This window comes from Apodemus sylvaticus, chromosome 1, assembly GCF_947179515.1.
Source record: "Apodemus sylvaticus chromosome 1, mApoSyl1.1, whole genome shotgun sequence".
NCBI lineage: Eukaryota > Metazoa > Chordata > Mammalia > Rodentia > Muridae > Apodemus > Apodemus sylvaticus.
The window spans coordinates 113,812,343-113,837,616 of NC_067472.1; the positions used below are offsets into that span (position 1 = coordinate 113,812,343).

General features: G+C 40.2%; 1 protein-coding gene across 10 annotated transcripts in view; it reads right to left on the reverse strand.

Moving 5' to 3' along the window:
• Positions 1 to 4,133: 4,133 nt before the first annotated feature.
• Dlg2 (discs large MAGUK scaffold protein 2) overlaps positions 4,134 to 25,274 on the reverse strand; it is a 1,203,331-nt gene continuing 1,182,190 nt past the window's right edge. For 9 of the 10 annotated variants that reach the window (XM_052158733.1, XM_052158754.1, XM_052158740.1 and 6 more), the window contains 6 exons: positions 21,802 to 21,852; positions 20,862 to 20,963; positions 18,492 to 18,664; positions 11,376 to 11,485; positions 6,774 to 6,865; positions 4,134 to 4,940 (listed from right to left, as the gene is read on the reverse strand). In XM_052158733.1, the coding sequence (XP_052014693.1) occupies positions 4,834 to 4,940; positions 6,774 to 6,865; positions 11,376 to 11,485; positions 18,492 to 18,664; positions 20,862 to 20,963; positions 21,802 to 21,852 (635 nt within the window). In that variant the 3' untranslated portion in view covers positions 4,134 to 4,833. The remainder of the gene's footprint in view (positions 4,941 to 6,773; positions 6,866 to 11,375; positions 11,486 to 18,491; positions 18,665 to 20,861; positions 20,964 to 21,801; positions 21,853 to 25,274) is intronic. The other variant, XM_052158706.1, reaches the window with a different exon arrangement.

The window sequence follows — 25,274 nt, forward strand, 5'->3', positions numbered from 1 at the left end:
ACATTATTCATTCCTGGAAAAATTCTGATTAAAAGAAGGCAAGATGATAATCAAATATTTAAAAATATGCAAATGCAGCACTGTCAGTCCCTCTCAGCAGTGCCAATATTTTTCAGTGCAAACACACACTGACTTCATTTTTGCTTTGAAATCAGATATAATGGATAAAAATAGAAATGAGTGATTCTCTTATGAAATAACACAATTATGCTTTGGGAGAATGTAATTTTGCTATAAAGTAGAAAATGTTTTAATATTTATATAAGAAAACCATGGCATGTTTATAAACACTCTATCGAGCATTTTTACAATGGGGCCTCCACCAACATCTGGAAACGCAATAAATATTCACGGACACATGGAGTATGAAATATACATCTTGATTTTATAATCATGTGTGCTTTATTTTTTTTTACACAAATGGAATGGAAGTGTTGAATATTTACACTTAACAGGAGTGTAAGCTGTGCAGTGTCTCTGTAAACTCCAGCCAGGCAAGGAGTAATTCCCCCTCCCTCCCTCCCCTCCCATCCTGCATTACAGCTTGATGGAGAAACATCCTGTCAGAGAGAAGCACAAAATTGTCATAGTAAAAGGATCTAATGGGTACAACCTGGTGCACTCAGAAGTTAAGATACACTTAGGAAACACAAATTTGAAAAGAAGAAAAGTTTGCCATCCCATTGGGAGTCAACCTTGCCACTTAGCTGTCTGTCCTTGTGAGCTGCAAGGGAGAAACTGTGCTCTTTCAGCTGATCTTCGTCTAATTCTCTGCCTGCCTTAGCTTGTCCTCAGCTGCTACAAGAAACTGCACAGCTGTACAAGAAATGATTTCTGAAGCACAGATTTCAGTGAGGAAGAATATTTACAGACTGAAGTGTGGATGTGTTTCCAACCACATTGACTCTTACCTCGGGTAATGTGTATACATGGTATGCATACCATATATACCATACCCTTAAATAATTAATGCATATCCACAGAATTCTCTATGGAGTTTCCTGGAAAATCAGTTGTCACAGGAGGAACTCCACATGCTTTAAGGAAACTAATGAGTGACTCATTAGTATAATAAATTTAGCCTTAGTCCTTGACTTAAATGTTTTGTGTAGGAATTTTAGGCAGGACCAAGACAGGAAAAAAAAGATGTCATTTCACTAGCAAGTCCATTCAGTCTCACCAGAGCAATCACCAGCTGAAAAGCAGAGGGTTTCACATGGAAACGGGGGAAAAAGAATATAGAGGGGAAAATCTCTCTCCAAACCAGGGCGGTGTCATGGCTTCAGTGAGGTTCGTTAGAATAGTTGTTGGGGCCAGAGTTTGCCTCTGTTGAAAGGAAGCATCCTCAGCCTGGGCGGTGCTGGGAATGAGCTCCTGGAGACGTCCAGGCAGAGGCTTCCAGGTGCCAGGGGGCCCCCAGCTCTTGCATCAGCACTGCCAGGGCAGTGGTGCAGGCTGGCTCCAGGTCAGGGCCTCACACTCAGCTTTGCTTTCTGTGCTGAGTAAATAAAATGGTGACCCCAAGTATTTGTGTCATTAGTCCACTGTGTGGACTTGCTGTCTGAATCAGCCGTGAGCCCTTTATAGGACAGGGACACTAAGGAGTGGGATGGACTGATGATCAGAACTATGTGAGGAGAGTAGAGGGTGGGCAGGTCTGGGAGGAAGGAGTAATAAGGGGAATGGGTGATGGAGAAAGAAGAGATGGACAGAGAAGTTCAGAGGAGAGAAGAGGGGCAAGGTCAACAACCCAGGAAGGAAAGAAGGAGTGTCAAAATGACAGGCGATGAGAGGAGACAAGTAGGAAAATGATAAATAGATGAGAGTCAGAGGTGAAGAGAGCATCCACTGACTCCGTCCTGAAGGGCTGGCAGTAGGGTCTAAGACAGCTCGCAGAGGCACCCGAGTGCAGCTTCATTTAGATGGGCCTGCAAAATGGATAGAGCCAACCCCTGAATTTGGGTCTGGGAGAAAGGGCCTTCAAAGAATAGGCCATCATATCTCGTGGAAAAGAGCAATAAGCAATGCCTCAGCAATAATTGGCTGATGGGTGGGATTTCGGTTTTGGTAAAGCTGAGACCCCCATGGTGCTACACATTGTACCAGAGCATGAAAAATAGCACCAGTGACACGATCTGGCACTTTTCCGAAAGGGCCCAGCATGTGAAGGTGACACTGTGCCCCCAGCGAGCCTTCAGATTGGAGAGAGCTCCGGACAAAGTTTGCAGTGTTAGCACCAGTCTGGCCCAAGGCTCCAGGTGCATTTGCACCAGATGTGATCTGGGTGACTCTCATGCCATTTCCATATATGTCGTTGGATTTGCTGCAAGATACACCAGTTCTTTGGAGCCATAGAGACCTCAACATTGGGAAGCTCAGGACAACACAACAAAACGGATGAGTGAATTCTATAGGAAAAGACCCTCTCACCAATGTGCTTGGTGATTCGTCAAGCAAATATATATGTATTTATATTTATATAAATCTACATAAAAAATCAGTGCTAATGCTAATCCAGAAGCATCTATACTGGGAAAATAAATAATTATATTACTACAAAACCAATGGTTTGTGGTTCAATTTGATTGTACTCAGCCACACAATACTATCAAATGGAAAGCACATCACACAACTAGAGAAAACATCTACTCATTAATGACAGTCCTCTAAGGTAAATGGTTGCATGCTCAGTGGAGAAACCAAAGAAGTTATCATGGTGGCCTATAAAGAGAGCTGGGATCAGGGATGGCATTCTAGTGGCAGAAAACTTCTGAGAGCTATATTGATGGAAGTTGGCCGTGACCTGAAACTGGTGAGTTGCAGACATGGACACATCTTTTAGCATTTTGAGCCCTCTAAGGCTATCTCTAGAAAATTGAGGGAAAAAATACACGTGGCTGCTTGGTACCTCTTCATTTGGCAAAGGCAGCCTCAAGACTATAGGTAGATGTTTACTTTTGCGATTTAATGTTTGTTTTGTTAACTGCAGCTGGGCAGATGATGGTTATTTAGTAAAAGATGAATGACCCTTGATTTTGGAAAGAGACTCTCAGTTTTAAGCTCTGATGTTCTAACTTAGAAGAAGCCCCATCACTTTGATGGCTCTGTCTTTTGTTCTTATACTCCAGCCTATGTGCTGGTTGGCTGCACAGTGTGGCAGAATCCCTGCCAGGTCTTGATGTACCCCAGAAATAAGGCGATGGGGCTTAATCTGGGCATGCATAGAACCCAGACATGAGTAGTTATTAATAACACTAAAAAGTCTCTCTCTGAACACCTTGGGCAGAACCAGGGCTGATGACACCATCAGCGCTAAAGTGGGAAGCTAACTCTTGTGTTTCACCTTATAGGCTTTGGGAGGTTTCTCTTTTAAAATCATTATTAGTATAATTGTTAGAAAAATAAACTTGGTCCAGGTGCAGCCCTAAGGAAGGCAATTCAATGGGTTGAGCTCAAAGCCATAAATCATCCTTTTCTTGTGGTTCTCTTTGCCCTATGTACTGAAACAAAGTGCGTCCCTCACCACTCCCAACTAGATAACTTCTCTTTTTTCTCTTCCTCAGAGAAATAGTGCATCTTAGGACAGATCTCCCTCTGTAATGCCAACTAGGGCTGTTACAAAACACTTCAATTGTTCTGTGAAACAAAGAAAAGATAATTCTAATGACTTAGGGTTTGCCAGAATACTGAGTAGTTTTAAACTGTATGCGAGTAACTAGGAGCAAAGTTATTTGACTATCTGTTTGGTTGGCTCAGGCTATTTCACTAGAGGAAAGCAATCTTTCCCTTTTGATTATTAGCATGAGTTTGTCTCTGAAAAGCTATGGGCTTAAAGAATTGTAACAAAACTCTCTTCCGAAACTATCCATGAGGGCAACGTATGAAGGAGTGTGTTCCGTAAGAGTGTATCGCTAGTGTGCTAGTGTGCATGGGTGATATGGGAGGGGAGTGAAGGGAAGTCCTTGTCAGACCTGGAGGGAACTCAGATGCTCTGAATGGATCATTGGCAACAAAAGGGAGAGTGCAGCCTCAAATTCTTGAATTTGATCATCTGCTGAGAGTGCGTACATTTAGTCTTTCAATGTTTTGTAGCCTTTACAAAATATTTCACAAAACTTTTTAACCTATAGAAATTCATTTCTATACATTTAATATATTTATTGTATAAATTCTCATCTTTAGTGCCTTCTTTCAGCTTATAAATGGCAAAATAGACAATTGACAGTCATAAAAGCTAGGCCAGGTGGAATCCCCTCCTCAGTAAGGTTAGTCCTTCACACACGACAGCTCGTCTTTGCACATGCCAGCCAAGGAAACTAAGCAATCATCCTCCCCTGGTAGTATGTCTCCAAAGGGACTCCTTTCTGTTTTCCCTATTTCCTTTGCTTGTTAGGAAATCAAAGGATGTGCATAGTTATAAAATTTGAATTACAGAGGTGGGTAAGGGGTAGGTTGGTGAGGTTCAAGTGCTGGCAACTTTTCTTAAAGCAAACACAGAGAGCTCAGCAGCTAAATCAGCTCTGGACATCTGCTGGGGTGAGAAGGCTGCCCATCTCTAGGGCAGAGAGCCCGTCAGAGGTTCATCCCTACACTTGGTACTTTGAGCAAACCCAAGCCTTCCTGCATACTGCGCGTGATGTCTTTTCTGTCCCACCCTTCGGCCCCTCTGTTTCCTTCATGGCTTCACACAGTTTGTGTTGTACATTCATAAGGATTCACATTGACTGCAAAAACATAAATGCAACAAAAACATAAAAGCCTCCAAGTGTTATATTATATATATTTTGTTCTTCTAAATGCTCTTCTGTCGTTGTCAGAGGTGCAGTAGCTAATTTATAACTTCTCTTTTGAGGGAATCCAGATGAAAGGTCCAGACTGCTCTTCAATAACAAGCTTGCATTGGTTGTAAATATCTTCTAAGGTATCTCCTTGGACAATAGCTGTTCCCAAGACAAAAACAGCAAGGGTTAGGAAGCATTGCCTTGCGGTTGAGGACAGTGATCTCTCACCCAACAGAAGCTCCAATCAGTGACAGACAACTCATCAGGAGGCTTAATGTCCCCTTTAAGTGAGGGTAAAAAAATGCAGGATGCTTACATAAGTCCAGTCACCTCAGTGGTGATTGAAAGGGGCATTCTTTCCATGCCCTAGGTCAGTAATAAATGTGCCCCAATCTTGGCTCTTTCTGTGTTTGTTCACAATTCTAGCAACATTGTTACATGGACTGCTGCTCTGCGCCAGGCACTGGAGCAGAAGACACAGCAGTTTCAGACTGAGGCTCCCTGTTTCACTGTAGAGTTTCTATACTTTAAGGCAGAAATTCAGGTCTTGTAGACATGGAAATAATAAGAGTTTTGAAGGACAAGCTTAGTTAACCTTTTCAATTCCAAAATCCTTTACTGAGAAACACCATTTATTCTTCAAGCTATTTGGTAAATTAGGATTTTTGTCTCACAGAACTATTTATACTGTGAATACCTGATAAGGAACATAAATAAGAGGATATATAAATCACTAAGTTGTAAATTACTAAGATACTTGGCTCTCTGGAGATTTGAGCACAGTTTGTTGTTTCCTTCAATAAATGTTCTTATGGAGTTGGGTTTCCCAAACACACCAGCATTATCTTTATACCACCAAAGCTTCAAGACAAATTATTATTGAAGTAGAGTTGACATTATGTTTCAAAAACAATCTTCAGATCACACTATGGTAATCTACCCATGAGTGCAACTGTGAGTCAAATAGTCATTATTTTGACTTACTTTTCCCACCCGGGAACTGAACTTGGGTCCTCTAGTGGTGGAAGTGTTCTTAACTGCTGAGCTATCTCTCCAGCTTGTAGATTTTTTTTTCCCATTTCAATGCTCTTTTAAAATCACTCATATTACTAAGAGAAACCTTAATATTAACTTTAGTAAAAATAATTACACAGTGCTATTCTCATGGTGCCTTTGGTATATTCAAAGCAACTACAGTAATCTCCATTTCATTTCATGCTGATAATTCATGAGGGAAGCTGTTGTATTGAATATTATTTTGGAGGATGCTGGGATCAAACTCTGAGCCTTATGAAAGCCACTCTACTACTGCGCTATAACTCAGACTTAGCATCTTGTTATCAATCTTTAAGAATCTGCTGTGAAACAAATGCTTGGGGGCAAGGCAGGTTTCTCTCTGGATTTAATTAGTGTTTTGTCAAAACAGGGAAGGAAAGGGAACTCAGGACATCCACAAGAAATTCATATTCTATTCCGAAAATGTCTTGTTGCCAAAGACATTGTTAAAAAAAAAAATCAAAGCTATGATTAGTCTTGAAACAGCATTAACTGAAGCATCTCCAAGTGGGTTTCTCTCATACTGCTGACTGAGGCAATAGGAGGTCTGGAGGTCTTCAAGGCAGAGACTGCAGGATAGTAACTGTTGTAGACATGGCTCATTTTGAACCTTAAAACATTGATTTTTCAAGTTTTCAGAAAGTATCAGGGAGACAGTTTAATGAGGTAGCATGCCTAAGATCTCCTTAATAGCAGGAGATAGCTCAGGTCATTTGCCGCTCATGGTTTAGGGCCAGTGGAGAACTGAAAATGAGCTAACTCAGAGAGGAGAGAATCCAGAGTTCTGAACCAAATGGGTAAGGCAGATAAGGGTACAGGCAACCTCACCTGGAAGGGTTTGGGGTCTAGCTTTACCAGGCGTGGAAATTATTCTAAGAATAGCACCAGGCAATTTATCGTCTTTTCTTGTAGTATCAGGGAACCAAGGAAACTTACCTGTAAAATATTCTCCAAATTCTTGTTCTAGCTTAATTGCCCGGTCATAGGTTTTCTTGGCTTGTTCTTCTGTCAGACGCTTATTCATCTCCCTGAGAAATTGAGGGTTTGCTATTAGGACACAAAAAGAGTATACCAAATCTCCAAAATTTTACAATGAACCCTGTAGTTATCCTAGTAGCTGTTAAGGCTTCATTTTGGACTCATTGGTAGAACCATTTCAGTCACTGAGAGTTAGGTGCTAGGTCTCCTGGAGGACAAGCTTCATGTGCAGCACAGGATTGAAGTAGAACCCATCTCCTTGCCATCTGTGGCCTCTGTTTGCTTCCTTGAGGTCCCTAGAGCAGGAATATAAACTTCCTCTCCAGCAGGCCCTTGAGTATTTAAATGGAGTGATTATGTGTCCCTTGAGGTTCTGCTTTGTCAGAACAGACTGCCCTTCAACTACTTTTTTGTTATATTTCTAAACCCAAACTTCCTTTGTTTGACTTTGAGTAGGTTTCCACATCTCTAAAATATACAAAAGGCATGAATTGAAGACAGTCTCCCAGAAGTGGTCAGAGGGAGGAAAGATGAGCATATATCTGGGTTTGTTAGGCAGCACTATACCCACGAAAACTAGCCTTGTATGTTCTCAGGTCCCATCCTTATAAAAGGATTAATTTCTTGCCTTTATCCCTCTTAAAGTCTATTGTTCACCCTCCATGTAAGTCTGGTAAGCAGAAACATACTGAGCTTCCAGAGTATTATGCAAAGTGGAGCAGATTCTGTAGCTGTAACTATTCAACTTGTAATAACATTGAGTCATGCCCATAGTGACAAGAACTCTAGACTTCCTGTTCTTATGCCCAATTGACAGCACAAGTGTCTGATGAGGAACTGAAGTACAGTGGATACAGAATCACTGAAAATTGCAGGGACCACAATATTTCCAAGTCTGACTATAATTGAGCAACTTAGTCAAATGGTGAGCTAGGCTAGAGGAGCTGGGTATAGAAAGATCTCTAACATAGGCTGTAAGGTACAGTCAGTTAGAAGGAACAGCCTCTAATGTTTAATAGCATCCTAACGTAAATGTGGTTTAGTTGTTTAGTAATTTGGTCAATTAGTTGACTAGTTGACTATTTCTAAGTGGCTAATAGGGATTTGGCATGATCTCAAGAATAATTCAAAGTAATGCATGTTTGAGGAGTCTGATCTGTCCATTACATTTTATATTTATGAATCAAAATATTATACCATATCCCATAACACATAGAATTACTATTTTTAAATTAAAATGTATTTAAAAGGTAAAAAAAAATTGATGACTGCTTGATTTTTGTTCAGATAGTAAAATGGATTATAAAGGAATTATGCCTATGTCTTTTCTATTAATCATTAACTATGTAGAAGCACATTGATCATGTGGTAACTAAGGTGTACTTAATTTAGTCTCAAGGACATGAAGGTGGGAGGAAATGGATATTTTTCTAATTCTCTCTAAAATGAATTTATTGATTCCTAACCCCATATTGTTATTATCTTCCCAAAGTCTCTAGGCACTGAAAGTAGACGTTCAACCAAATGAATAGACATTTTGATTGGTGGTTAGGTACACTTCTGAAAGTATCAGGATCTTGTATACCACTCAGACACCAGAAATCTAGGTTTGAATCCCAAAGTTTAGTCAATCCCTTTCCCAGTGCAAATTATGGGGGCTTGAAGTGAAGAAGGGGCTTCCTTGAGGTTGTCTATAAAGTAATTAGGAGTTCTAGAGTAAAAAATTGAGCCCCTTCCCACAACCACAGTCTACCATATCATATTATACCAAAGCTTGGTACCTTTTGAAACATGGTTATATGAAGAAAAAAGTTGGATATGGGTTTAGATGTTAATGAGAACTGAAGTACAAAGCATTTCCGGAACCTTTGTTGCTATAAATAATCTCATTGTATTTCTCAGAGTATATATCTAAGCTTCAGGTTCTTTGAGGGAAAAACCTATGGCTTGTTTATTAGCATATGATATGAGCTTGATTCAGTAATTGTCAAATGAGTGAGTAGATGACTAAATGGTAAATGAGGGAAATAAATATGGTTATGGCATAGCTGCAAGTAGAGGTACACACAATGAATCATGGGTACTAGGCCATAAAAGACCATTGGTGGAGATAGGGTATACAGACACAGGAAAGCTTCTCACTGCTATGAGGTAGGAACAGAAGTCAGGAGGCAGCATATTATGAAAATCTCTCTTTCACATGCGTCCTTGAATTTATGTTCCTCTTAAGCGGCAGCTGTGTGCTTGCTAATCAGCTCTGTGGATGATGCACAGAAGAGGTAATGTGTGTGATGGTGTGTCACTGTCTCATTGTGACAGCTGCTATGCTTTTGTTCCAGCTGACCGAGCTTGGCTCCTTCTTGGGGAATGGGCAATTCAAGACAGCACTGCTCCTGAAGTAAAAGCCCCAGGAAAGACTGAGCCACAAACAACAGCCTTTAGTAATGAGGTTGTACAAGGTCATCACCACTGCAGTGGAGGTCCATGGATATGGCTGCAGCAAATTATGCCAAAGACACTGTCCTCATTGTGGTATCCAGCCTTTGGCAGGCTCAGTTTTCCTTAGTGATAAGTGCCCATGACAGGGCCCTAAGGCAGAACTACATGAATCATCTGGTAGTTATGGAAGGAAGTAGATCTTCCATTGAGCACCAGATGGGCTGTCTCCCAGCGTCACACTGGACTAAATGTGCCACTGCTCTTGGTCCCTCAGGCTTTCCATCCCTAGGAAGCCATCCATCCCTTGTGTGTTTATGATGTGGACTAATTTCTATTTCTGAAATGAGCTTTTGTGATACTGTTCCCAAGAGGAGAGAACCACTTTTCTTCTTGTAAGATTAACATTGCATGGCTTTATATAGTAGTCTACAGATTATAAATCACTTTTACATAATGATATTGTAGTCACATAACTTTGTGAAATAATCCCCACAGAAGTTTAATGTGTACCGTTGGAGTAACGACAAGAGTACTATTTTATCATCAGTACACATTTTCTGTGTGGTAATTGGGGTTAGTGTTCTTCATGATTGCTTCCTAGTTTTATTTTTTCTGTCTTGGCAAAAACCCTTGTCTATCTATACGTCTGGGGGTGTACTGTGTTTTTAGGATACAACTCTGGTGATCTTCCCAGAGATAACTATGTGTTGGAAGTGTATCCTCCCAGCTGCCATTCCAACCACTGTGGCTCAATTTGCAGCTTTGTCCTCAGAGGAGACCAAACAGGTAGCTGATATCCTCAGAAAACAATGACCTTCATCTCTGGGAATAAGTACCTTCTATTTTTACCATTTTTCCACAAGCATTGTTTTCCAGTGTGTTGTGTATGGTTCAGCCCAACAACATTCTCCCAAGGCCTGTGCTTGCCTCTCCTGGAGGCAGTGCTGAAGCCAGGCTCTTGAAACAGAGGCACTGACATCATCTCTGGCTTTCTCCAGGAAGCTGCTTATGTGTTTATAGAGATAAGATTGAATTAGTGATTCATAAAAAGTAACCCTGTATATTTTGCAATAATAATATTATTTCCTGAGTACTTACTATATAATAAGGACTAAATGAGCCTCTGGGACATTGTTCAACCTTGGGGAGCTCAAGCAACTTGTGCTAAGGGTCACTGGTTAAAAATTTAAAAAGCTAGCCTTACTGTCCACTTTCCATGTCTCTGCATGTGGTTTCTTTGCTTTGCTACTGTTACCTACAGTAATGTCACTGCTGTATGGGGACTGTCTAGATGGATGTTCAGTCGGATCATGGATATCTGTCTAATTTGCTTACTGGTTTTAAGAGAAGTATTTTACTAGACCTTTGGAAATGCTTTGAAACAATCAGAACCATGCATTTCCCATACTTATGTATTTGCATAGATGTGGAGAGAATGAATTAAGGATATAATCATGTCACTAGGGAAGGCTCTGTGAAGACCCAGGGTCTGTATGTCTTAATGTAGAGTTGGAACTCTATTAAAGGCAATGTAGAATGTCAACAGAACATTCTAAAATATTCTTTGTACCCTTTCTAAAAACAAAACAACACATTTAAAGATTTACCTGTAAAACTTTCTCAAAGTTAAGAAACAATACAAAGATGATAGTCTTCTGTGATTGGTAAAAACTAAAACAAAAGCTAAAATAACTGCACAATCCCTCCATAAACCTTTTAGACCAAATGAAATTGCTAGCAAATAGAAAATGTAAAGGTGTAAACAATTTGTAAAGTAGTGAAGAGTTATTGACTCAAAAAGTTTAATATATATTGAATTAAGTATATAATATTTAATAACATAAAAGATATAAATAATATTCATAAGTAATATGCATAACATTATAGTTATAACAATATTATACAGTAAATATAACAAATATTTAATAACAAAATAATAATATAATCATAAGTGATATAATACACAATAATATTTTATAAACATATTATATATATATATTAAAAAAGGAAATGTTTAATGATTAACACTGGCATTCCTATCTGAAAGCCTTTCTGACACACTGCTGTTGCTTGCTGTGTATTTGGGGCAGGGATCTGGATGAGGATTTATTCTCTACTTACATCAGAGGTTCCAGAGACTTGGGCTTTATGAAGATGGCAATGGGATAGAGCTGTGCGACTTGTAACCGCTTAATAGCATTTCCCGATACATCAAGTATACAGTGTTTGCCCTAGTAGAAAGATAAGAAAAATACCAGGTTAAAAATATCAAGAAAAATGGCCAGCATCCAGTGAAATAATATAAAGCATGTTTTAGAGATAGGTATGAAGTATTAGGTTTCCAAAGACTGGAAAAAAAACAACCCTGCTTGAAAGAATAATTTGAAGTGTGTGGTAGGTATTACTGACTCTGTTTTACAGGAGAAAATACTAAGCCTTAGTGATTGATCAATGACTCCAAATTCACTAGTGGGAAGACTAAAGTTCAGCTTTTGAGCCTGAGCAGAACTGGTAGTTAGAGTAGACCTTTCATCCATTTTAACCAGTGTTAAACCTGGAAGAATGGTGATCACAGGGGCCTTGAGCCATTTTATACATTTGCTCAGTGCTTGTATGTACTCTTGATACATACATGATAGAAGGCAGACACAAAAGCATTACCTTCGGTTTTGTACGGTTCAATGCTGACTCTTTCTGTGAGCATGTACAGTGTTTTTTTTTTTTTTTTTTTTTTTTTTTTTTTTTTTTAACAGACAAAAAGCCTACTCCTTTCTAACACACATCATTGAACTTGGCTTCCAAAGCTGTGAATACTAAGTGCCGGGAGCTACTTCATAAAATATTTCTGGGAAAGTACAATGATTTGCCACATCTCATTCTACCTCCTGGGGAGAAATGGCCTCATTACTCTGAGGCTAAGGGAACTTTACACAAGATAAAAGGCATGTTTATATAGATAGGCATGATCCTATGTCAATAATACATGGGAAATTCATGTTGTCTGTATAAGATGAAGGGTGCAGCGAATGCTTGAATATTTATGAGAAACACACCAAGATGCTTCATGCCTTGTCACTTAAGTCCTAAGGCTGCTAGTTGTGAAGCACACTGGTTACATGAAAGGTGTGGTGCTGTTTCATTATGAACTAGACAGTATTCTTTTCAGTCAACACAGGCTGTGTTTCTACATTCAAAGAGGAAAATAGATGCAGCCTTCTAGGTTGCTTACTAATAACAGTTCATATAGCTTGATAGTCTACCAGCTGGGGAAGAAGAAACCAGAGGTATTCTAATATGTTCTGAGACATGAAACTTTCTAATGTTATGTTTGTGAAGATATCAATTTTATCTATTAACAGGGTCCAACATGATATCTCCATATGTGATTACTATGTGTACTGATCAAGTCAAGTATACCCTTTCTACCCTATTCTAATCAAACATATCTCTTGGTTCTTACTAATTATCATTCTTTGAGGTCAATATGTTTAACATATGAGAATGATTACGTAAACTTGTCTTAGTGTGAATAGCTCATATCACCCATGTAATATCCCCTGGTTCCATTCATTTTGCTGCAGATGATAGGTAATCTATCTATCTATCTATCTATCTATCTATCTATCTATCTATCTATCTTAGATTTTCTTTATTTATTTGCTTCACACACCTAGGTTGATTTTATATCTTAGCTATTAATAACATTGCCATGAGTACTATAGACTGAAAACTTTCCTTTGATATGCTGATTTTATATCTTTTGAATATGTAGCCAGCAGAAGGACAGATAGCTTAGGTAGATCTAGTTTTAGTTGTCAAGATTTATTGTTTTTAATTAAGTGTATGCATGTGAGTCTGTGGAGGTTGTGCTCACATCTTTAGGTGCTGGCAGAGGTCAGAGGCATTGGATGCCCTGGAGCTGGAGTTAGAGGTGCCTGCCAGTTATAGGTGCTGGCAATCAAAACCAGGTCTTATGCAGGGGCTGGAAGTACTCCTAACTGCCGTCTCACCAGGCCCAGGCTTTAGTCTTGACGTTTTGCTCCCATGATGGCTCTGCTTGCTCTCACTTTCCCTACAAAACACCAGCATTCCTTTGCCTTTTTATCCTCCCAGCACTTCCTTTACTGTGTACAAACTTTTTAATTTGATGTAATCTCATCTACCCATTAGAAAAAAAAATGTTTTCTGGGACATTAAGGCCTGATCCACTGTCTTGAAATTCTTTTTTTCCCCTAGCAGTTAAGGAATTTCCGGTCTCTCATTTAGCTCCACAGTCCCACCTGACAGGGTATCTATACAGGATGAAATTAGGTCAAGTTTCAGAACTCTGCACGAAGGTATCCAGTTTAAAAAATAGCCTGTATTGAATAAACTTATCTTTTTTTTTTCAGAATTTTGGGTACTTTTATTAAGAACAGCTGGCTCTAATGTTTTGTTTTGTTTTGTTTTTTTCCAGCAAACCTAGCCTGTTCCAATGGCCCATGTGTCAGTTATTCGGTCTAATCCAAAATCATTGTTGCTTTAACTAATCTGGCTATATGCTATCTCTTGAATTTGGGATTTGGAATCTTTGTTCTTTTTTGCTTTGGCTGTTTTCCTTTTCTTATGCCTGTGCTTCCATATACATTCAAGCTTTGTGAAGAATCCTTCATATTTTGATAGGGATTGTACTCTATCTGTATTGTGACTTTGAGCTGTATATTATTTGCTTTTCTTGTTGCTCCAATAAAATAGCAGGCAGAACAAACTAAGGGGGAAGGGTGCAGTCAATCCATATGGTGGAGGAGTCATGGTGGCTGGAGCAGGAAGGCGCTGGCCATAGACAGGAAACAGAGGGAGGTGAATGCTGGGTTCAGCCTTTTCTCCTTTTATTCTATCTGGCACATCAGGGAATGATGCTGCCCACACTTAAGGTTGTTCTTCCATATCAGTTAACCTGGTCTGAATAATCTCTTGCAGACATGCCTTGAGATTTGTTGCCATGGTGACTCTAAATTCCATCAAATTGGCAATCAAGATTACTGAGGATGGGTAGTGTGGATATGTAGCAATATTAATTGTTCTAGTCCATGAGCATAAGAGTATTACCATTTCTATGACTCTTCAATATATTTAATCATACTCAACCCTTTTTACCCTCCCTTGTCCCACACCAATGGCCAATTAATCTTTTTCCTCTTCCCAACAGGCCTCTTTTACTTAGTGAGCTTTATTAGGGTTAATTATAGGAGCACAGGTTATTTGCAAGAGCAGGGGAAACTTACTAGTGGCTACAGCACTGAAGAAAATTTCTATCTTCCCAGCAACCATTAATTGCAATTGCCTCTAGATCTTTAGGGAGAAGTGGGGTCTCATAAGTCCCCTTTGGGAAACATTTTATTATCAGTTTAGGTTATCATTACCTGTGATTTCTGTATTCAGAATTTTTATGTTCTCACAGTTCATAAGCCATAAGTACCCAGAAAATTTTCCTTATCATTCAGGTTTTCTCATTTATTATCATATAGTTTTTCCTTAAAATTTCCAACGCTCCTCTGCATTTCTGAGGGGCATAGGATGGGCTGTCTCCTGTCTCACCTCTGACTTTTAGTGTGGTCATTTCTCTTCTTAGTCTAGTTTAAGTTCTGTCAATTTTGTTTATCTTTTTTTAAAGCTAACTCTTTGGTTTAGGAATCCTTTGTATTATCTCTGCAGTCTCTGTATCATGCACTTCTCACATAATTCTCCTTTGTTTCCTCCTACTAATCTTACTTGGTGTTCTTGTTCCCTAGTTAGGAAGTTGTTTGGTTACTTATTGGAAATCTGCTTTTTCTCTTTCTATTTTAAGTCACTGCTTACTTTAGTTCTTGCTTTGTTTTCTTTGTTACAGCCTTGGTTTGTTGCATTGCTATCTTCATTTACTTTAGGGGGATATTTACTTTTTTTTTCCTAATTTTTTCAGGAGTCAATTCTCTGTTAATTTATAAAATTTCTTTTAATGTTTGCTTCTAGTGTTATTCCTTTTGATGACACATCCAGGATATCATTTCAATGGCTTTGAATTAGAGTAGAATTGTTTTGAGAATGTCTGTTCTATCGATTTGACTGATAAAATAGTTTAATTCCGATTTTTTCCCCTTTTTTGGACTGGATGATCTTTTTCCATTGATGGAAGTTGCGTGTTGATATCTCTACTGCTACTGTATTGGAGCCTGACTTTACACCTCTACCTGCTATTATACTTGAGCCGCACTCCTGTCTCTACTGCCATTGCACTGGCAATGGCTTATAAAAATGAGCCCTCTGACATTAGTTGCAAGAGGATGTACAATCTTTATATATTCTTGTTGAATCACTGCCTTCAGTACTACAGTTCTTTGTCTCTCCTTACCTGGCCTCTCCCCATGTAGAGTCTTAATTTGTGGTCCAGGCTATGCTGGAACTTTCAATAGCTCTTAAATGCTGAGGTTATAGCACACCTGGCTGTGTCTCTTATTAGGTTTTGTTCTTCATCTTTTTTTGGCTTCTGTGAAGTCTAATGGTCACGAATACCTCCATGTTTCCTGGTTCTGCTGAGTATCCATCTCTCTTTCATTTTTAAAGGCTAATCTCGCTAGGTACCGTTATTTCTTTTCTTTCCAAACTTGGGATATCTCATTGTGTTCCTTATTCCATGATAGAATTTTTGTTGAGAAATCTGCTGTTAGTCTATGATAATCATCTTGCCATTTTTTCTAGCAGATTAAAAAATTGTTTTGTACTTTTGGTATCCTGTTTACAATGTTCTGCAGTAAGATTGTATTTTGGTCATACTTATTTTGGGGCCCTAAAAGCCCCCAAATGACTCATGATTCATTTATGTGTATGTAGTTTTCTTCTGTTGTTTTTTGTGCCCTGAAGCTTCTGCCTATCTTCTGTGCTTTATCTTATGTTTTTTTGTTTGACTGCGGCAAAAAAAAAAAAAAAAAAAAAAAAAAAAAAAAAGAAAAAGAAAAAGAAAAAGAAAAAGAAAAAAACCAAACAAACCAGGTCTTACTGTTTATGTAATCTTTGTCTGTTTGACCTAATTGGTTGTTAAGGTTATCAACTGTGACTTTTTTAAGTTTAAAAAATGACTTTATGTATATGAATTTTTGCCTGGCAAGCCATAGGTGTTTCCTCTGGTATTGTTGGTGTTATTTCTATCAAAGAACTGGGACATCCGCTGGTTCTCTGGTAATGAGATTCTAAAGCATTTTCTCCACTAACCAGTCTTATGACTCCAGGTGCTGCGTGGAGAGAGGGGGAGAGCAGAATGCCAACCCCCCTCTGTGCAGTTCCCTGCTGGTCTTGACAAGGTATAGTGGTGGGTAGTGGTGTGATCAGAGGGTGGTAGCAGGAGCCATGGTGCTCTTTGCTTCTGCTTAAGTCCTAGTGTCTGCCCGGGGGCAGGATCTCAGCCAGTGTGGAAGATGCCACAGCTGGGGCTTTGTTTGTTATCTTTCTTTTTCAACTCTAGTGCCTGCCTAGGAATGAGGATGAGTGGGACATCTCTGGAAAAGGGTTTTTCTTTGGTGCTCCTACCTTTGGTTGCCTATGGGCAAATTGACAGTCATGTCAGAATTTTTCAAGCACTACTTGGTGCCTGCCTTTAGTCCTGGCACTTGCATGAAGCCACACATGATACAGGACATTTCTTAATAAGAGACCCTTAAAAGATCAATAATGGTATGCACTCACTAATAAGTGGATACTAGCCTAGAAAACTGGAATATCCAAAATATAATCCACACATCAAATGATGTCCAAGAAGAACGGAGGAGTGGCCTCTGGTTCTGGAAAGGGTTAGTGCAGCAGTATAGGGCAAAATCAGAACAGGGAAGTGGGAAGGGGTGGATGGGGAAAGAGGGGGAGGGAAGAGGGCTTATGGGACTTTCGGGAAGTGGGAAGCCAGAAAAGGGGAAATCATTTGAAATGTAAATAAAAAGTATATCAAAAGAGAGAGAGAGAGAGAGAGAGAGAGAGAGAGAGAGAGAGAGAGAGAGAGAGACCCTTCCTATGCCTATTCCTTAATATTCATTACTGGCAGTGTGGATCATTCAGGAGGCTCAGGGCACAGCCATTCTGCTGGGTTAAACTGAATTCACAAGCCAGCTACCCCTACCTGGGTAGAGTGGATGCATGTGGGGTTCCAAGAAAGGAGAAAATAAGATTTTCTGACTTTAAGAGGAGTCCAAATTCATACAGAAACTCTTTCCCCTAGGTGGTTCCTGGGTCTGGCATGGTGATGTCTTCTGGGGAAAAATAGGAAATCCTTTTCCAGAGCAAGGCTGCTGTACAGATCTCAGGTTGTTTATGTAAAAGGAATTTTCCGGTAGGAAGCATTGCCAGCATCTACACTGCAGGGTTACCGAGCTCTCTTTTCATCTCTTCTACCTCCAGGAGGACACGCCCCTCCCTGCGCGCCCTGGCTGTGGAGATGCTCTTGGTAAGATGTCTTGTTTTCTTTCATGCTGTTGTCCCGGGTCTATGAATCCTCCACGGGTCTCTTTTTTCTTCCTTTCTGATTTCTAGTTTTCTCTTACCCCACTTACCTTAAAACCAGAACTATATACCTATTATGTTGGGTCTTCGTGGAGGAAGTGAGTTGTTTAATTCATCAGTATATCAAAAGGAAGGTAACAGCAAAAGGAGGGTCGCACTGAGTCAAACAGACAATTGTTTTCCTCTTATGGATTATTCACATGTAGTTATAGGAGACAGGCTCTATGTATGGGCAGATCTTAAAGGCACAGTAAAACAGTTTCCTATCCTAGACTCCCTTCAATAGTCCCCTCTTTTCCATGCTTCTGATATTGTCAAGAAAAAGGAAACTGCTGTATCAATGCCCCTTCAAAGTCAAAATTTCTGGCAACAAGACTGGACTATTCTCCCATCAATCCTCCTTCCACCTTGACAATTCTTAGTTTTTTTTAAAAAAAAAAAAAAACCCTCAGCATATCCAGCCTATCTAGCATATTCACTTTTATTAACCTGGGCCAGATAGCCAAGAACAAACTAATTCTCCATAATTCGCAGGCTGTTAACTGTCTTTGGGTTAATGGGTATCCTCTGTTCCCTTCATCTGCAAGTCAGTCAGAATATTTTATTTAAGTTAAAGATTAAAGACATTGCTTTAAGGTAATTCTCTGCATGGACATTAATTTGCAACAAAGAAGGAGCAATGACCAAAGCAGTTTGTTACCAGAAACCTTCTTTAGGGAGGATCGGCAAACGTACCCTTTCTGCTACGAATCTCACAGATTGCACACTGGTTCCGTATAAATTGTCATTGTACTGGCCAGCTTCTATAAATTTGTGCTCTTGGATATCTTTCTCCATTTGTTCTCTAGAAATGACAAAGTGATAGTCTCTGCCGTCGACTTCGTAGTCCCGCTTTGGCCTCGTAGTATCTTTAAAAGAAGAAACAATGAAAGTGAGACACGCTTAGGATTACAACCATTTTTTCCAGGTGGTATTTTCTCCACTCATCCTTCATCACAGATCCGTGGAGATATGCCATGTGTAATATGGTGGTCCATGCCATAGCAACGAGTCACAGCCTTACCATCCCAGATAAGCAATGATGTAACAGGACAAAATACAAGAGAGAACTTGTTTCAGGTGTCAGACAGCAGACACAGCACAGCTGTAATTATAAGGGATGTGAGAGGAGGGCAAATCTCTATTTATCCTTCCTCTTTGCCTCAAAGCTGAATCTATGTGGAGATTCCAGGGGCCACTCAGTATTAGAAGATACTGCAGTTCCTATAAAAGTGGGCATTTGGAGTAGCAGAAAGAACCACCTATCAGAAGGCTTGAGGTCCATTTTCACAGCTCTAAAAGCAAGTTGCATGTACAACAAGCTGATTGTCAGTGCAGTATTGCTTTCTAAAAACAAAATACTCCTTAAAGAAAGATAACATAATTCAAACTCTCAGCAGGACAGCATCACACCTGCGGGTGAGTCTATACACATGTAATTCTATCATTCTGGATTCAGAAGCAAGAAGGTCATGAGTTCCAGACCAGGAGAGACCACATAGTGAGATCTTGTCTCCAAATAACCACTGCCTCAAATTATATAGTACTACAATACATAGAACAAAATAGATAATGAAAGACACAAGAAAATGTGACATATAATTATGAATATGTTTAGGGGTTTACATTTATGTATAGTCAGAGAATCATAGTTCAGGTGGGAACAAAAGTCAGCAAATCTAACAATTTTATGTTAATATTTTGTTAAGATAAAGGGGAAATAGTTATTCAAATGTTTCCTGGTTTTCTCCCCAGAAACCACCTATCTCAATCCCCCTCCCCCTGCCTCTATGAGGGTGCTCTCCCACCCACCCACCCATTTCTGCCTTCCTGACCCCAAATTCCCCTACACTGGGGCATTGAGCCTTCACAGGACCAAGGATCTCTCCTCCCATTGATGTCCAACAAGACCATCCTCTGCTACATATGGGGCCAGAGCCATGGGTCCCTCCATGTGTATTTTTTGGTTATCGTTTTAGTCCCTGGGAGCTCTGGGAGGATGGGGTCTGGTTGGTTGATATTGTTGTTCTTCCTATGGGGTTGCAAACCCCTTCAGCTCCTTCAGTCTTTCTCTAACTTGATATATAGCTTTAAAAAGAATATATATCCAACCTTCAAATCAGTTTTTTTTAAATAGCTTAAAATTGACCAAAAGGTAAAAAAAATATTCATTATAGTAATTTATAACACATTATTATATTTTATTATAGCCCATTATATCAAAAAGGAAAGGACATTTAAAAGGTCTATGCATTTTTTGTGAATATAATTATTTTAAATTATGTAACAACTTAGATTTAAAGGTTTCAATATATGAAAAATGTATTGGAAGGAAGAATGATTTTTATTTCTGGGTATTAAGTGGGATTATGTATATTTTTCAGTTTCTTGGCTAACTTTTAAAAAAGTCCTGTATAATCAATATGTACTTATAGAACAGTGAAACTGATGAAAGAAAAACCGAAAAAGAAAATAGAAAGTGTGCGCAGGACTGAAGGGCAAGTGTAATAAGGTTTAAGTTCCCCTCATTTAGTTCTCTCAAGAGTAGGAGCTTAGATGGGCAGATGCTGTGAACAAGCTTTCCCTCCCCCTTCCCACCTGAAGACGATGGTATAGCTGTTATACATAATCCTTGGTAACCTGGGACTTTCAAAATACAAGGGCAAGACTGCTTGGCTTGAGGACTGACACACCGTACTAAGTCATTCAGAGACAATTTCAGTGTGCTGTTTTGCCTCTTATTGCCTCTACAGATGTTCCAGTAGTATTTCAATCAATCTAGGAGAACTCACTGAGGCTTATAAATAGCTTATTGTTTGTTTTAAGCGATAGGAGAGTTTTCATGAGGTCTTGTTGTCTTCGGGGATGAAGATCAGTCCTTATCAACCCAAAACACTATGTGTGACAGCCCAGATGAAGAGCGCTGGGCAGATACACAAAGTCAGATAGTGGGTAACTGATGACATGTGAATGACACCAGAGATACTTCGTGAAAGAGCAAGATCATATTTGCTAATCCACCAAGGAGTCTAGCTTTAGCCCACAGAAGAGAAAAGTGATACTTACGAGGCACACAGGAGCCAAATTTGTCAGGAAATTCAGATATCAAGTCATCATTGATTCGATCCTTCATGGGGCCCAGGATAATCACTGGCCGGGTGTAGTTTACTGCAGACAGAGAAAGAAAGATGCAGTTGAGGAAGCAGATTTAAAACCCTGCAATGCGGATGCAGTCCTGTACTTTTGCAGAGGTGATTCTTCATGGCAAACTGCCAACAACTGAGATGTGCTAAGGCCTTAATCTGCCGTAAATTACCCATAAAGCCCTGCATACAGAAATGCATGTTTAGCCTTCTGGATGTTGACTCTGCTGCTTTCTGGAATTTACTAACAAAGAATAAAGCAGCTGCAGCAGCTGCCAATGAAAAGGAGCAGTAGTTTTGCTTCTTTTGGATTTTAACTCTGAGTCAAAACACCTAGATTTAGGAGAAAATACAAAAACAAACAAACAAACAAAAATCCCAACCAGGTTTTCAGTCATTGTTTAAAGTCATTGTTACGAGTAGAGACACTTCCTGGGTCTGTACTCCATTTGGGGCTTTCCAATTCCTTTGTGTTTTAGAAGGCATTTTAGTCTATTTGGTGTAACTCCCCATCTGATGCTTCAATTTTCTCTGCAACATCTCTATAAGCCACCATCAGCCTCTGTATGAATTCTCCAGAGAGAGAGAGACTCTGACTCCTGGAGCAGTCTGCAGGTGGCCTGCCTCTGAGCTCTGCTAGGGAAACTGGGCTGGCAGCAGTTGTCCTGAGCTCTTCCCCATCAGCCCTCCATCTCAGGCCCTTGAGTGATTTATTTGGACATGTGCCTTATTATTGAGACCACCGAAGGACTGTTCTGTCCTCCTGGGAGCAGTTGCTGAGCCTGACTCTGAGTATTAGTCAGAGTTTGGTGTCCCCTGTCACAGCCGGGGAATCAGGAACATGGGCATGCCAGGAAACTTACTTTCCTGCCTTGTGACAGGCTCATAGGAAAGAATGAGATCTTCTTGTCCTCCTGAGAAGAAAAGAAAGGAAAATTACAGTTGACAAATGACCAGCCACCCTGAGAGCTACAGTTCCTGCTTCAAAACACAGGAAATGCACAGTTGAGGGTTAATTTTCCTTGTGCTCTCTCCTTGAACCATTCAAAAGTCCCTCCATCTTCATAAAGCTCTAGTGTCTAGTTATTGCACAGTCATAACTCTGTGCAATAACAGGCTGCTAGCCCTCTGCAGTGGGGCAATGATCTGAGCGATCACTTTTTATCTGACATTAGAAATGAGTGCCATACCTCCACACCAACCATTACAAATAAAGCCACTTAGGAAAGGGCCCATACAATAACTCCAGGGTACTCTGTCAGAATTTCTGATTCTTTTAATTAATCTCCTATTTTATTTTCCTAAGCATCTGTTCCAAAAAAAGTGTCTATTTCACTTAAGACATAAAAACTCAGACAATTATTACAGGATGCTAGAGGTCTAGTCTAATATTGAGTCACCAGCAATCTGTCCTTGGTCAGTTAAATTGGATTCAAACCAAGGACACTGCAGTTACGGCTGTGGGGCAGAGCATGAGCTTAACAAACGAGAGACCCTGCTTCCAGTCCTAGTCTCCGCTCCAACTTGAGAGGCATGTCCCTAGGCTATTAAGATTGCTGCTACGTCACGCCTTGAAACTTCAGGATGGGAACTAAGGGCAGCAATGGTTTCCAGCATTTGTTGCATGTCCTTTGCTGCAGGGTTGGTGTTGAGTCAACTTTGGCAATAGTTTTAAATCAAATTTATACACTAGATCAACTAGTTGGACAGGGGTTGTTTTAGCGCAGCTGCAAATCCCAAATGATCTGCTCCTATATTTGTATTAGGTTTAGTGTTGACCAACCTTTGGGTTAGGGATGCTGAATACAGTTGAGTATCTGTTGGAGGAGGTTTGAGGTGGGAGGTTGTCTTTACTAAGGCCAAAAGACAGTGATCTCATTGCTTTATACGACACTACAGAGTCTATAAGTTGACCATCCCAGACATATTTAGTCTGTCAATATGAGTTTCCCTTTTATAGCTCCAGCACCAGGGGAAAGAGAGCTGCTTTCACAAAAGATGGTAACCACACGGATGGTTTCAATTCCTGCAGCTGATTCAGGTAGTTCTTATGATATGTGAGTAGTTGTAGAGTACAGAGGCCTTCTATGGAGCTTTGGTAGGGGTAAGAAATGGCTGTTGACTTAAGTCATACTTTATATCTACCTTGAAGAAGACTTGCTGTTGGGATTGGCCCTATATCCTGAAGGGACAATAAGACTCAAAGTCTCTCCTAAATGGCACATGTCCACACCTCTCCTGGAAATGTTTAGGAGGCATCCTTATGTCTGAGAAAAGGGGATTGGTGTGGGACGATTTAGGATTTTGTATATTCTGGGAAAGAATGATTCCCTGCAATTAAATTAAACTACACAAAATCAGAGTTTAGATGGGGAAAAAGAAAAAGACTGATGCTAAAGCCTCAGTCTTCTGATCTGGAGATACATCACCATTTTCAAGATGGGCAGAAAAGTGTGTGGGGAAAACGTTGTAGGGAGAGTAGCCTGGTCCCTTAATGGTGGCAATAGGCTCCAACTTTATAGAGAAGGCCTGGGAACTCTCAGGAGAATCCTGATAGTGAGATAAAGCTTCAGGTGTCAGGTGGTCATTGTCGGAGTCTGCCTTCTACACAGGTCCTTCCATGAGTACAAAGGCAAAGCCCCATCCATCACTGTGATTCCAGCACTTAAAGATGACAGAGAACTCACACTGTGATTTCCGTTGTGAAAAACAAGATGAGTAACGAACGCAGAGAAAAGCTCTGCTCTGCGTATCTGCAAATCCGATCACTTCACTTTGGGAAATACAGTTTCCTCTAAATAACTGTAACACGTCATGCTTCTATTTGAATCTCTTTCAAGTCATGCTGTAGATCACCCCGACGGGATTTTCCAAACAAATCTTAAATAACAGCTGATGTCAGTCTGTATTGTATGTGATTCAGAAAACCGGGGCAAGTACAGCTTTTCTTTCATGAGAGAATTGTTTGTCCGCTGTTTTGTGGCATGTTTCTTACGGAAGGAACTGGTTTTCGTTCAGAGCAGTAGTCCTGGCAGGTAGTAATGTAACGTTCTCTATGCATCTTGATTGTTATGGCCTTGTGCAAGCATGTACTGGGTGAGCAGGGGAGGCTGCTGGAGAAGCTGCAAGGTTGAGGTTATATAAGAGCTATGACTTCAGCACCTTATGTCAATTTCTGTGCTCCAGTTGAAAAAAAAAAAGGCCTAGTGAGCAGTGGAAAAGAACTGGAGTAGAAAGGGAAAATCCTAAGGCAATGAAGAGAGAAAAAAATAATGCATGCTTCCAGGCCATTCTTCTGGGCCTTTGCTTTCCTATCATTAGCTTCTTGTTTCCACAAAATTTCTTGGGTAGTTAGTACTCTGGTGACCCATTTTATAGATGGAGAAGCTGAGGTTCAAGCCTTCAGTGTGGCCCATTTGCTCAGCTCTTAAGTGGCAGAGCCAAGATTTAAATCCACATTTGTTTTTCTCCGGTGAGTATATCGTACTGTCTCAAGAGGGAGGGAGATGTAGATTTTTTTCCATGGGACTCACTAGAGCTTGCAGTGGACAAAGGCCACAAAAGAAGGTACAGACCTGAGGAGGTCCAAAGAGGTCTACCTGCAAATCCCAGTGCTTCTGCTTTCTCTTACCCTCTGCTGGCATAACAGCTCCATGATCGTCAATCATCCTTAGTTAGTCTCTGTTTCTCTGTCTCTCTGTCTCTCTGTCTCTCTCTCTCTCTGTCTCTCTCCCCCCCCCCCTCTCTGTCTCTCCCCCCCCTCCACATGGGTTTGGCACTTAGAATTAACAGCTGGCAAAATGTACAAACTATTCTCAATCTTGTTTTGGTAACTTTGTGGTTGGCAGTGGGCAGGCAGCACGGGCTGTGGGTTTGCAGCTGTCAGACTCTTGGCAGAGTCGCTTTCTAACAGAGCCCTGCACAGCCCTGGGTGTGTAAACCAGGAGCTTGCTGCAGTGAGGCCTGGCTAGAGCAAGACCTTAGTCCTCTTTTCCGAGAAAGAAAAAAGAAGCCTCTGTTCTTCTGGACTTTTGGAAACAAGAAATCAAAGAGGGGGCTGGGGTTGTTAATGTTGGCATAACATTCTAAACTTACTTCTTAGTGCTTGCACCTGATGGCTATTAAGAATCAGTCTGCTTCCCAGAGTCTGAGAATGTTAGCACCAGGGCATGTTAGGGTGGCAAATATGGAGCTCATGGTGGCATTCTTCCATTCTGCATCCTCAGTGGGAATCAAATGGCAGTTACTGTCTGAAGTGTGGCCACAAAATCTTCTATGCTCATTTCTTATTTTTTTTTTTGTATTAGTCTGGTTGTTTTGCCTGCATACATGTCTA